This window comes from Canis aureus, chromosome 11 (genome assembly GCF_053574225.1).
Source record: "Canis aureus isolate CA01 chromosome 11, VMU_Caureus_v.1.0, whole genome shotgun sequence".
NCBI classification, from domain to species: Eukaryota; Metazoa; Chordata; class Mammalia; order Carnivora; family Canidae; genus Canis; species Canis aureus.
This window is the reverse complement of record NC_135621.1, coordinates 24405585-24419676: the sequence shown is the minus strand read 5'-3', so window position 1 is coordinate 24419676 and position 14092 is coordinate 24405585. Positions and strand designations below refer to the sequence as shown.

The 14092-nt window shown below is 45.0% G+C and overlaps 1 protein-coding gene across 1 annotated transcript in view; it reads left to right on the top strand.

Moving 5' to 3' along the window:
- Nucleotides 1–14092, top strand: part of SAMM50 (SAMM50 sorting and assembly machinery component) — a 34571-nt gene that overhangs the window by 19574 nt on the left and 905 nt on the right. Inside the window, exons 12-14 of the mRNA XM_077914182.1 lie at nucleotides 2457–2524; nucleotides 7100–7246; nucleotides 7902–8043. Coding sequence (XP_077770308.1) covers nucleotides 2457–2524; nucleotides 7100–7246; nucleotides 7902–8043 — 357 coding nt within the window. The remainder of the gene's footprint in view (nucleotides 1–2456; nucleotides 2525–7099; nucleotides 7247–7901; nucleotides 8044–14092) is intronic.

The window sequence follows — 14092 nt, the reverse complement described above, 5'->3', positions numbered from 1 at the left end:
TCTTTTTGGTTGGTTCTTCATAAGTTATTTTAGAAAAGCATAACTAGGAGAGCAAATATTTCAAATTTTACTTCAGTTTTTATGTTTCAGGTAACTGGTAACTATTTCAGGTTACGAGTTAACTTCGTAATATTAAAAATCTTACATTCCCTTTTGAGAATGAAAGAATACAGTTCATACGTATCACCAAAATATAAAGACAGAAAAACATTTAAGGAAATTTAAAAAAATCCTGCTCAAGGATAAGCAGAGTTAAACACTTGGGACTATTTCCTTTGAGTCTGTTATTTGTGGATGTGTGCTTTTGTGTGTGTATACATACATAAAATTATATATATATGTATATTAAGTTGTTGATATACTGTAACTTACAGACACTTTTGTGTTTCCTCTGCTTTTGATTTTTTAACTTTTTAAAATTTCATTTTAAAGATCTTATTTTTAAGTAATCCCTATACCCAGCATGGGGCTTGAACTCAGAACAGTAGCACTCCACCCACTCAGCCAGCCAGGCACCCCTGTGTTCTCCTTGCCTTTTAAAAAGGTTTAAGGAAAAACAGAGTAAACCCATTCACCAAGTCATGAGAAATTGTTTAAAAGCTGCATTTTAATTTTTCATTATTTGCATATAAGCAACCTCGTGAAACATACGACTTTGTAAAGTGTTATTTATTTTCTAAGGAAAGATTCCTAAATGTGGAATTACTGTCTCAAAAAAATATGAACATTTTTTAAAGCTTATAGAGAATGTTGCTGGAGACTGCTTTTTAGAATGCTTATGGTAATTTATACTCCTATCAGCAGAGTATGAAATTGTTGCTTTGAAATACTAATAATTGTTCATGAGGGCAAGAGACTTTTTTTTTTAACATTGCATTGGTTAAAATGTTTTAGTGTAAACTAGTTTAGCCTAGTTTTTGGATACTGTTCGGAAATATAAAAAATTTTAATTTGTAAGGTCTGGGAGCTAACACTTTCACCTCTCCGAATTTAATTTGCAGAAATACATTTATAAATGTGTAGGAGGTTTATGTACAAGGCTGTCCATCGTAGCATTGTTGATAATAGCAAAACTTTGAAAACTGCAAGACAGAAATTATTAAATTCAAATATGGCCATTCTAAAGAGACTGCAGTGATTAAAAAGAACGAGGTAGATGTCTACAAGTTAAAATTGGCAGGTGCTCACAGTTAGCGGATTGCTCTTGGATCAGGGGCAAAAGCTCCCGTGTGTATGTGTTTGCATGAATAACACCAAAGGTCTTGAGGGTCAACCACCAATCCAGTGATAGCAGTCAGCTCTGGAGATTGGGATGGATCTGGGTGGATGAGGGAGGGGGAAAGGACTTCTTGCTTTTTATGCTCCCTGGTTCATCTTAATTATTTCCAAAGAGTATGTGCGAGTTATCATTTGTTGAAAAAAGCAAATGGAGCTTGCTGTTTGTTTCCATAATTAAGGGGGCATTCAGAAAGGCGTTGCTTAGAAATCCCAAATGTTAATGTGGCAGCCCCATTAGAAAGAGTACACACCACTTCGCTTGTTATTTTACTTCATTATTCAGTACTTAGCATGGCCTAGAGTTGGCTTCTGATAAGGTGTTAGGTTTCACAGAAAGTGGATGGGGTTTCTAAGTAATTTTTAATTCATACCTTTAATTTTGTTCAGTTAGTGTTTAAGAGATTGTGATAACCCAGTCCATTAGGAATATGAGAGCAATTCATTTTTTTTAATTGTAATAATTTTTTTCTGATTATACAATCACTGTAGAAAATATTAAAAACATCTAGAGTAACAATAATTGTTTTGTTCTGTTTTCTTCTAGCATTATTTTCCTCTTTTTGTAAAATTGAGATCATACTGTTATATAATTTTTATTTTGCTTTTCTTTTTTTTTAAGATTTTTATTTATTTATTCATGAGAGACATAGAGAGGCAGAGACACAGGCAGAGGGAGAAGCAGGCTCCCCACGGGGAGCCCAATATGGGACTCGATCCCAAGACCCCGGGATCACAACATGAGCCAAAGGCAGATGCTCCACCACTGAGCCACCCAGGCATCCCTTATCTTGCTTTTTTTTTAGACTTAATATTTTATGTGAGCACCTAGGAGGCTGTTTTGCAACAGAGCTGTTACATAATGAATTCTCATAGATAACAGATAATTCCTTTATAATGGACAGTCCACATGTCCCTCTTTTCTAAAGAAGGATCCTTATTTTGCCTTTTATCTCACTTACATTCCCCAAAAGTTTGAAGTGTTTAGATTCTGGTTTAGATTGTTATGAAAGTCACCTTACCTTCTATGCACTTCCCAATCCTTAAAAGTTTTGCCATGTGACAATGTCAACAACAATCCAGTATCAAACATGAGCCTCACTTGTGTGCTTTCTGCACTTTCACTGGATTTTGTAGGTTTTCACTGGTGGCTTTCTTCTGACATCTGCCTTCTGTTGTAGGTTTTACCTTGGAGGACCGACCAGTGTGCGCGGGTTCAGCATGCACAGCGTTGGGCCACAGAGTGAAGGTCAGTCTTTCTGCCATTAGACCACCAAGCCGAAGTTTCATATCTCATTTGTGAAAGCATATACTCTAGACTCTTGAACGACAGAATGGGGAAGAGGTTGGGGCACCAAGCCCCCACCCCTCAACCTCACAGTTGAAAACCTGAGTGTCATTTTTGTCTTTCCAAACACTTAGCTACCAATAGCCTACCAGAAGCCTCACCAGTAACATGACCAGTTGACACCAGTTCTGAAGGTTGTATGTATCATACAGTATGTTCTTACAATGAGGTGAGCTGGAGTAAAGAAAACCCTCTGTGCACGGTTCACAGAGGGTTGTTCAAGGGTAACTAAGCTTGTTTCCATTACCACAGTAATAGATGTCTGTATTTCACCACCACAGAATTAGCACCCCACAGAGCATTTATCACATGGCAGGCACAGACAGATACATGTTGAGCGAACTGTAGGAAAATGAGAAAATATAAGCAAAAAGTGCCCGGCACTGACCTCTGATCCCACTGCCCAGCGACGATACATGGGAGCATTTGTTGTTTAAGCAAGCATGCCTCTCTGCTTGCGTTTGCTCCATTTGCCTACCGTGTGCTGACCTGCTTCTCCCACTGCCCTCAGTAACAGAAATGAAAAAGATTTTTACAGGAATGAGTACTTCATCATTTTTAATGACAGTTTATTTCATCTTCTTGACATACTGTAACTTTTCTAAAGTAATAGATTTTGATTTTGAGAGCAGTTTTAGGTTTACAGGAAAGTTGGGCAGAAGGCGCCGAGTTTCCACGTACACTGCCCTAGCATCCTCGATGATTGGCGTCACGTTAGGCCCACTGGTAGCAGTTGGTGCGTTAGTATTCACTGCATCCTGTAGTTCACGCTCGGGCTCACTCTGTGCTTTGCAGTTCCCTGGGTTCTGGCAAATGCGTGTGGCCTGGACCTACCGTTCCAGCACCCTACAGATTCCCCGGCTGCACCGTCCACCAGGGTCCACTTCCTCCTCCCTCCTCCCTCCCCCGCCCCATGCCTGACAGCCCCAAGCTGTTTCCTCTCCGTGGTTGGAACCATCCAGTGTGTGCCCCTTTCAACCTGGCCTCTCTGAGCAACATATGGAAGGTTCCTCTGTGTCTTTTACAGCATGAAGGCTCATGTCTTTTTTAAAATTTAATTAAATTTATTTATTTGAGAAAGAGAGCACAGCAGGGGGAGTGGCAGAAGGAGAAGCAGACTCCCCACCAAGCAGGGAGCCCAGTGAAAGGCTCCATCCCAGGACCCTGGGATCATGACCTGAGTCGAAAGCAGATGTTTAACCAACTGAGCCACCCAGGCGCCCCAGCTCATGTCTTTATATCACTGAACAATATTCCATTATGTGACTGCCACCGTCTGCTTATCCATTCACCTAGGGGAGGGTATCTCAGTTGCAAGACATCCAATTTTTGGCAATCATGAGTAAAGCTGATATAAACATTCACGTGCAAGTTTTTGTTTGGACATAAGGTTTCATCTGGGGAAATAGCAATTAGAGCAGTTGCTGGAACGTATGATAAAGCTGTGTTATCTTTGTAAGAAATTGCCAGGCTGTCTTCCAAAATGGCTGTACCATTTTGCATTCCCGCCAGCAGTGAATCGGAGAGAGAAAAACTCTGTCGTTTTTCATGGCTGCATATTTCATCTTGTTGCCAAATTGTAGTCTTTTTTAAACCAAATCCCAAATGTTGGACATTTAGGCTTTCTTTTTTCTTATGATCATAAAGCAGTGTATCTGTGAATAACCTAACTGAATCTTTGTGCTCATCTCTAAGTTTTACTTTATAATGTAAAGTCTAGATGTGGAATCCCTAGATCAAAGGATTTTGAACATTTTGAAGCTTTATGTTGCTCTCTGGAAAGCCTGTTTCAATTACTCCTGTTTCCTGGACCCCTCTCTGACACTTGACATTCTATCCGAGGCGTTTCCACATGTTATTAAAATCTTCAAAAACATCATTTAGGGTTGCCAGGTGGCTCGGTGGGTTGAGTGACTGTCTTTGGCTCAGGTCATGATCACAGGGTCTGGGGAGCCTGCTTTTCTTTCTCCCTCTGCCCCTCCTCCTGCCTCATGCTCTCTTTCTGTCAAATAAATAAAACCTTTTTAAAAAACCCACATCACTAAAATGTTTGCATGTCATTCCATTATAAAATATTCTACCCTGATTTTCTGACCTTTTGTTCTTTTAACAAAATCTTTGCTGTTTCCATTTCTTATTACTATAAATAATGACTGTCTTGTGCATAATTTTTGTGCATAATACACATCCTTGCCACTTGTCTCTAGAGTACTTTATTAGTGTGTCATTTTTTTAAAATTTTATTTATTTATTTATGATAATCACAGAGAGAGAGAGAGAGGAGAGAGAGAGAGAGGCAGAGACACAGGCAGAGGGAGAAGCAGGCTCCATGCACCGGGAGCCTGACGTGGGATTCGATCCCGGGTCTCCAGGATCGCGCCCTGGGCCAAAAAACAGGCACTAGACCACTGCGCCACCCAGGGATCCCAGTGTGTCATTTTTTTAAAAGAGAAGTAAAACATTAGGGATAGTCTTGTTCTTTTTTTGTTGTAAGGAAGTATTATATAGTGCCTGTATGGAAGTTTAAGAGTCTACCACATGCCTGAAAATTAAAACACAATGATATTCCCCTTAGTACCCTATTAGGCAGGCCATTGGTGAGATACTATGGACAGGAATGCAAATTGCATGACTTTTCATGAAAGCAGTTTGACAGTGTATATCAATCAGGAACCTAAAATATGCAAAGACTAATAATAATAGCTCCATTCTGAACACTAGAAGCCCAAATGCCCATTGACACTAGAGTGGGCAAATAAATGGTCTCCTCACACTGTGGACTGTTCTATAATGAGGAGGGTGAGCGAGTTAGAGCTGCTGGCTGAATACAACATAAATGAGCCTCAGAAACGTGCAAGACCAGTAGCAGCAAGGCCAGACCGAGAGGAGGCTTCAGGTGTGATTAGATCCATGTAAAATTTAGGGATGGGCTAGAGTGATCTGTGCTGCTGGCCAGCAAGGGAGTGGTTAGCGAGGAGAGCAGAGCGTTCTGGGGGCTACACATGCTTGTGTCTCCAGTCCCTGGAGGGGAGTTACCGAGCAGTTTACTTCAGATATGTATGTTTTTCTTTATGGAGATTATACTACAAGACAAGGTTTTAAATACATGTGTGTGTGCAAGGAGACTCATGACGGCTGATGTCTGCTCTCAAGAAATTAGCAACATGACAGTAGAGGAGGATTAGGTAAGCATGGTCCACATGTGATTGATTATTCAGGCATCTAAATCACATTTCCAAACAATAGAAGGTATTAGATGAAAGTGCTTACAACATATTAAATTATTAAACCAGCTTTTTAAAAGCAGGACTGAGATATATATCTATGGACCTATGTACGCGATGACTCACATTTTATTTCTCAATTATTCATCACAGTTCACTGGATGAAAGACACGAGAAATGTTATCTCTGAATAGGAGAAATTAATGGATATTTTCCTTTTTTTTATACTTTCCTTTTACTTACCAGATTTTCTACAATGAATATATATCCCTTTTATGACCAGAGTAAAATGTGTTATTTAAGAGGTGGGCAGTTACTAGGAAATGAAAAGCAAACACAACCGACCTGTTACTTGTATGTTTTTGTTCCCTCTAGAACTCTGATACTAAAACAGAGATTGAGGAGATGGCTGGTCTTGATGTGAACAAGCAGCTTATTCTTTGAGGTTAACCTTGGAGACAACTCACTTTTCTTTTTTATGATCTGTCATTTTGTATTAACAAATACTAAGACACTTTCCAAATAGGATTTTGCAACAAAGTATAAACATTCAGGGCTATTTTTGTTTTGTTGATTTAGTTTTATAGCTATTTGTAGTTAAAATGGAATGGATAGAAGCATTTTTTAGAAATAATATTTTTAAATACTCAGCAGATAGTCTTGAGTTTTGGCAAAAGTAACCATGGGCAAAAATAGACAACAAACCCTACGTGGTCATGAACCTTCAAAAATGGGCCTCTTCCCTGGACACATTAAGCTGGAATGCTGCTTCCTTACCTGGTGGACAGTAGACATTCTGTGCCTTTTGACTGATAGCGTGTCCAGCCCTTTCTGGAAACTGTAGAGGCCCATTCTGCATTCTGTCTCCCATCTTTTGGTCTTGAAATTGTTGCCAAGGAAACCGTTTCATCTGCCAGGTGGCCGTGATCTGGTCATCTGCAGTTGTGGAAAAGGCGACTTCCGTGAGTTCACTTGTTTTACTCCAAGCATTTTACAGCTTTGATAAATTTGTAATTGCATTCTTTTCTAGACTACACTAGCATTTTTCCCCCTAAAGCTTATAAAAGGAACCAGGCAAAAAAGAAAGACTTTAAAGTGAGGCTGACATCAGGAGTTAGAAGAGCCACCACTCAGAGCCTGAGCCCTCCGTGTTCTGCACACAGCACACGTCTCCCTTGTAGAGTGTGTGGAACTTCAATGTGATTCTGAATCTGAGAGCTTCTGTTTTGTTCTGCACCTCTTCCTTGTCCAGGAGACTACCTGGGTGGAGAAGCATACTGGGCCGGCGGTCTGCACCTGTACACCCCACTGCCTTTCCGGCCAGGCCAGGGTGGTTTCGGGGAGCTCTTCAGAACACACTTCTTCCTCAATGCGGGGAATCTCTGCAACCTCAACTACGGTAAGCCCAGGGCTGCTTAGAGACTGTCAGGGCACAGTTGCCTTTGTGTTTAAAGTACAGCACCTGTTATATTACAGAGTCTTTACTTATAGAGATGTGCCTTACTTTAAAAAAATTTTTACAACACTTGATAAAGGTGCTCAGAGTGAAGGTGTTGAATGAAACACACAAAATAGTATTTTGCAACAAAGTAAACATTCAGGGCTATTTTTATTTGTTTTCTTATTGATTTAGTTTTATAGCTATTTGTAGTTTAAATGGAATGGATAGGAGCATTTTTTTTTAAAGATTTTATTTATTTATTCACGAGAGAGACACAGAGGCAAAGACACAGGCAGAGGGAGAAGCAGGCTCCCTGCGGGGAGCCCGATGCGGGACTTGATCCCAGGACCTCAGGATCACGACCTGAGCCAAAGGCAGACGCTGAACCACTGAGCCACCCAGGTGCCCCAGGAGCATCTTTTAAAAATAATATGTTTACTACTCTCAGTGGATGCTCTTAAGTTTTGGCAAAAGTAACCTTGGGCAAAACAGACAATAAACCCTAAGTGGTCATGAACTGAAGGCCACACAGCAAAGAAGAGAGCCAGGGCTTGCGTGAGGACAGCTTATGTGAGGGGCTTCCTACTGTTGGTCACATCTTCTCTCTTTTCAGGGGAGGGCCCCAAGGCTCACATTCGGAAGCTGGCTGAGTGTATTCGCTGGTCTTACGGTGCCGGGATCGTCCTCAGACTTGGCAACATTGCTCGGCTGGAACTTAATTATTGTGTTCCCATGGGCGTGCAGAAGGGTGACAGGTAGGTGCTAGGGTTCTTCCCCAAAGTTACATTGTACCACCTAGAAGTTGTGTTTTGTTGTGAACACGGTTAAACATTTTGTCAGTAGCCTGTAAGAATCAAGATTTTAGGAGAAATTGAATACTTAGCAAAAGAATGAAAAAATATTTTCTTCCATTGGATTTTTCTCCATTCATTTTGGAGGATGAATATGACGTGTTCCCACTCCCCACCTCTCTCTCTTTGTACTCACTGTGGCCAAATAATGGCAGCTCCTGCATGGGTCTGGCTGGAGGAATTGAGGTATTATTGATCCTGCTTGTTAAATATGGAATGAGGTGTTTCTGGTGACCAGGTGACGTTGCAGGCCAAGAACTCAGAATTGGATTGGACAAGGCTTTGCTCCTGGCCACAGAGGACTTGTTCTCCAGCACCTTCTCTGGGGAGCAGAGGAACCTGCCCTCTTGGCCTTTCTCTAGTAGTCCTCTTAATGAGCAAGGTTTGCTAAATACTATGTGGATGGGGATGGCATGAGGCCATTTACAGTTACAGAAATTAATTCCATCTCTTTCTTAGTGTGTATAGTATCCGTTGTATACATTTTGTGAAATCCAGAAGTGTGGTCTTGGTCTGTCTTAGGTGAGGCTGCTCTAACAAAATACCACAGACAGGGGGCTTAAACTACAGACATTTAGGTCTGACAGTTCTGGAGGCTGGAAGTTCACGATCAAGGTGCTGGCCGTGTGACAGCTCTCTTCCTGGCTTGTGGATTGACCTTCTTTCTGTGTCCTCACATGGTGAAGAGAGAGCAAGCTAGCTCTCTGATGTCTCTTTTTATAAGGACAGTAGCCCCACCATGGGGACCCTGCCTTCATAATGTCATCTAAACCTAGTGAACCCCCAAAGGCCTCACCTTCAAATACCATCTCATGGTTAGGGCTTTAACATGAAGTTTAACATGAAGTTTAGGGAGACATAAGCATTCCACCCATAACAGTGTTTATATCCTCTCGTTATTTTCATGCTAATACATTCAGGACTCTAGGCTGTATTTTTTTCCTCTGTCATTTGTCTACAGTTACTTGGCCATTGAGTGGTGCTGTCTGAGACTCAGGCATGACGTTGGAGTTTGTCCTAGTTTAAGGAAAAACAGTACTGGTTTTACTCCCACCATCTTCTGCTTCAGTGTGGTAGGTGGTGGTGCTTTTTCAAGGGTAGCCACTTTCACAGGCTTTTAAGAAAGCACCAGTTCTTAGGATCTGTCATCCAGATTCCTTACAGTTACCCGGTCAGTAGCATCTGCTCCTCAGTCTACCTGGGAGGCTGATTCTGGCTGTGGGGCTGCCCTGGCTCCCGGGGATGTTGGAACCCTTCCTTCCAGTGCCCCACAGCCAGCAGCTGCTCTGATGACTGTTAACTCTCCTCCAGCCTGTGCCTGTTCTCCTCACAGCCAGGGCTGGAAAGGGTCTAGTTGCACAGGCTGTCTGTGCAGGAGCCCAGCTGTCCAGGTGTGGGTGCCAGCTCGGCCACTCTGTGACTGTGTGACCCAGGGTGAGTGACTCAACTGCTTCGGGTCTTAGTCTTTGTGCCCAGAGAATGGGCGCTAGCAACCACGCCTGAATGAATTCATGCATGTGAAGCACTTGGAACAGTGCTCGGCATTTTGTTGGTAAATGTTGGTTCCTGTTCCTGCTATTGCTCCTGGTGGACTCTCAGTGGCCTTTTTCACATAGGAAACAAAGCAAGTTCCCTTTGGAGACATTTCCCTCCACTATGCATGGGCTGCCTCCTGGCTGTGTTTGAGACACACTACAGGTGGGATTTTGTTTCCCAATTTCAGAGATAATGAAATGTGAAAACAGGCATTTTTCTCCTAGAACAAGATTTGTGCATTAGGTAACTTTTTAGCAGACTCCTCACGCCTTTACAGTCTCGGGTAAATGAACATAGTTTTGCAGGCTGCTTTCTGCAAAGCCATATTCACACCCTCCAAGTGCTAATTGGGAGCCCCAGAGGGGCAGGTGTCGAGCCCATACCCACACCAGGATGAAGTCACTTGTGGGTGCTGAAGCCACCTGAGCCTGTGCTTCTCAAACTGTAACGTGCCTCCGACTTCCCCGGGCGTGGTCCTCTGGATCCTGCATTCTTAACGCATTCCCTTGATGAGGACCAGCCACGCTCTGAAGGAGACTGACTCTGGGTCTCTTCTGAGGGCAATCACAATGTTTTGTGAAGGGAAGGCGATCACTGGCGTTTATTGAACACTTACCTTGTGTGAGACGCCCTGCTAAGGACTTGATGTTATCATGGAAGCCTCCCAACAGCTCTGTGCAGGGAGAGTCACCCCTTTCTCAGATGAGGACAGCGAGCCTTGGTGCAGGGGCTGTGGTCAGCTCAGCAGCAGGACCAGGCCTGCCTGGGGCCAAAGCTTGCACCCTTTCTCCTGTAACCAAAACTTGCAAGCACGGAGCACCAAACCTCCACCTCCCTCTTCTGAGAGCCCAGGTGGACGTGAAAACACACCATTCCTTCCCCACGCTGCTTTTTCTGCACCTCAAGTATTAATTGCAGAAAGATGAAAATCACGTGTTCCTTCTTCATCTTGGAAGGTCTTCTTATTCAAACGAATTCTATATGCACTTTCCTGTCTCAGAGATTGTATAGCGTGTGTCCGTGATGATCGATTTGGATTAACTGTGTTAATATTAGTGCAAGTTATGTAAGTAAATACATCCTAAGTATTTATTACAAAGAAAACTAGAAGTGCATGTGGCTTTTTAGCTGTAGCTGTGTTGTCTGTGTCACCGAATGATCATCCACCACCGAGAGAGCTGACTGCTTCCCTCTCAGCCGCAGATGTGGGGCCATGTGGCCAGCCCTGCTCTGTCTCTCCCCCACACCGGCCATGTGACTTGGGCAAGTCCCTGGGGCTGTAGGCCTCCTCTCCTTCCACTCAGCCTGCCTGCTGGAGTCACCATGGCCGCAGTGTTGTTCAAGGCCACTGGATGTCACTGTGCTCCGCGGATCCATCACCCAGCTCAGGAGCCCTGAGTCTTTCCCTGTATTCACAAAATCTTTACAGAGAATGCTTCCTTCTGCTCACCTTTCAGCTTTGCCTCTCTCTAAATTGAAAAAATCTGTTTCAGAGATGAATTTCAAATGTGGTTTCTTCTGGAAGGCAGAAGCGTACTGTGCACATGACATTTAAAGACCGGAATAGAAGGAGGCTCCCCAGCCCTCTAGCCATGGAGCGGCTCTGCTTCATGACCTGAGTGTGGTGATTGCAACAAATGCTTTCTGTGTCCAGTGTCCCCTGCATGGGGTCAGCCTGGTTACCCTTGAATGTGAAACTTGCTTTTACTCTGTGTGTGGCTTTGTTTGAAGTTTTATCATCAAACTGGGAATTTTGTAAAGTTTGGGTAATATTGTTAGAATCTTATTTTCATTTCTGAAATTAGTAGCAGGACAGAGGAGTATGTGTGTGTGAATCACCTGTAGGTTCCCCCCCACACACACACTCTTAATGCAGATGCTCTCTAGTTAGGATTTTGGACCTTTACACAAATGGAACTAGCTTTGAAATGCTGGCTAGATTTTGTAGTGGAGGTGATTCAGGGCAGGCCCTGTTGTCTGAAGCCTAACTGTTCTGTCGCTCTGTGCTCACGGAGTGCAGCCTCAGGAGACTGAAGGACAAACGAGGCCGGCTCCTGAGAGCCACTCACCGTGAGTCAAGGGAAGAGGAGAAAGAGGCTCATCTTGCCCAGTGAGGGCTGGTGAGGCCTTCCTGGGGAACATGGTTTCTGGGCTGGAGCTTCCTGACTTGGACGGCTGGGGACTTGCTGGGGAGGGCACTCTGGGCTGCAGAAGACCCGGACCCAAGGTGTGCAGGCACGACAAGCGAGGGGCACGTGGACTGTCATTTTATAGGAGCAAAAGGGAGGTTTGGGGAGGCTCTTGGTCCCAGTCACTCGCACCTTCCATCATTTCTGGCCATTTCACTTCGGGCACACACCCAAGGTCTTTGAGTTCTGGCCCTTGTCTGCCCTGTCCTCTGCCGGGTTTCCTGGCCCCAGCAGCACCTGGTGTCCCTGAGTGACCGCTGGGGGACCGTGTGCAGGGTCTGAGGGCCTAGCAGCAGGAGGGTGTGACTTCCATGGAGTCCCCGTGGTGACCCTCATGGTGCGGAGCAGAGCAGGAGGCAGTGGAGGGCGCACAGCAAGGCCTGTTGGGGACCCTCCTGGTGGGAGGGGGTCCTGGAGAGACCTGGAGGACCTCTGAGGTGGACACACGATGGAAAGATAGGTGTTTCAGTGATACTGCCTCATGGCTCCTGCCTTGTGTAATGCTGAGACATTTGTGTTGCTAGCAGGCACCTTTTCTTCACTGTGCTCCTACGAGCCTGTGCTTGCAGGGCATTCGGTCTCTTTACAGATGGGAGAAAATGACCCTTGTCGGAATGCCCCCTGGTTCCTGAATCACATGAGCTGGGGGGCTTGGCTGACTTTGTCTCCTGGCCTATTTTTGGGCATTTTTCTCAAGAATGAAAGCAGTCATGGACCTGATGGTGTAAAATAGAGAAATCCTTTAGATTCAAACAGAACTTGTACAAATGCAGCCCTGCTTTTGGTTGTAGGTCTTTGCCTTTCTAAGGATTTTGTCATGGTTTTACCAGAGGTCACCAAGTACTGCCACCATCCCTCCTGGCTGGAGCACTCCTGCTACTGCAGGCAGCCAGGGAGCACTTCTGTCCTTCAGGGAATCCGAGCAATGGGGACAGTGGCCCACCTTGAATCTCTTAATATCAGGTGTTTTACGCCATCACCCAGAGGTCAACAAAGAGAAACTTCCTGCTGGTTTTCATACGCTATCAACCCTGAAATTGGGCAAGGGCACAGGCTATGACAGTAAAATTAGCAAGTTTCCTCTGAATGTAGGAGCTTTTTTTTTTTTTTTTTTCCTTAATTTTTAAGTAATCTCTACACCCAGCATGGGGCTTGAACTCACAATGCTGAGATCAAGAGTTGCGTGCCCAGGACGCCTGGGTGGCTCAGTGGTTGAGTGTCTGCCTTCCTCTTAGGTTCATGATCCCAGGGCCCTGGAATCGAGTCCTGCATCGGGCTCCCTGCAAGGAGCCTGCTTCTTCCTCTGCCTGTGTCTCTGCTTCTCTCTGTGTGTGTCTCATGAATAAATAGATAAAATCTTAAAAAAAAAAAAAAAAAGCAAAGAGTCACATGCTCCATTGACTGAGCCAGCCAGGCTCCCCTGAAGGAGCCATTCTTGTGTCCAGGTTTTCTGGAAATTGTCCACAACTTGCAAAGATGCTATGTTCCACAATGCGCCTGTCAGCTGCTGTTTGGGATTCAGAATGCCCTTCTTCCTTGATGCTTATGCCTCTGGGGGCTGATGTCCCCGGGCCAGGCCACAGACATCTGCGGTCCAGCCCCTGGGCACAGCCCCCGGGTGGACAGAGTGGGAGTCTGCCCCTACCATGCACCAGGCTTCTTGATTCACAGTGCACCGCATCCCTGTGGCATCAGTAGTCCCGCTGCCAGCTGTGGCCCGGGGGCTCTCATTCTGGGGGTAGCGGGGCTGTGGCCCAGGCCTCCATGGAGGCAGGAGGCCGCGGGTGCTCTTGCATCCAGGCCCAGGGGCCCGCTCTCCTCCTCCTGCTGGGACTGGAGCCTCACCACTCATCCTGCTTGTTTGTCTGAATGTGGGCTTGGTGCCCTGTCAGCGGCACATGGAGTAAGACCCACAGAATAAAACCCTAGGGCATCAGTGGGTCACCAGGATTGTAAGTAGCGTGATTCCTTTGCACCCTTCCTTTTCCTGGGTCAGGGGCAGGTGCTAAGAAGTGGCAGGGGGACCCCTGAGGGGCAGTGATGCTGTCGTGGTCCAAAGCCCCCGGAAGCCTGCTGGGGTCTGGGCTGGCCCAGGTTCTGCCCCCCTCCTGGCCCCCTTTCCATCCTCCTTGTTTCTCCTACTCCGTCTTCCCTCCCTCTGCACCCTCCCTGTCTTCCTTGTCCCCTCTTCCTTCTGGGTCCTCCCACCACTCCTCCTCCCTTCTCAG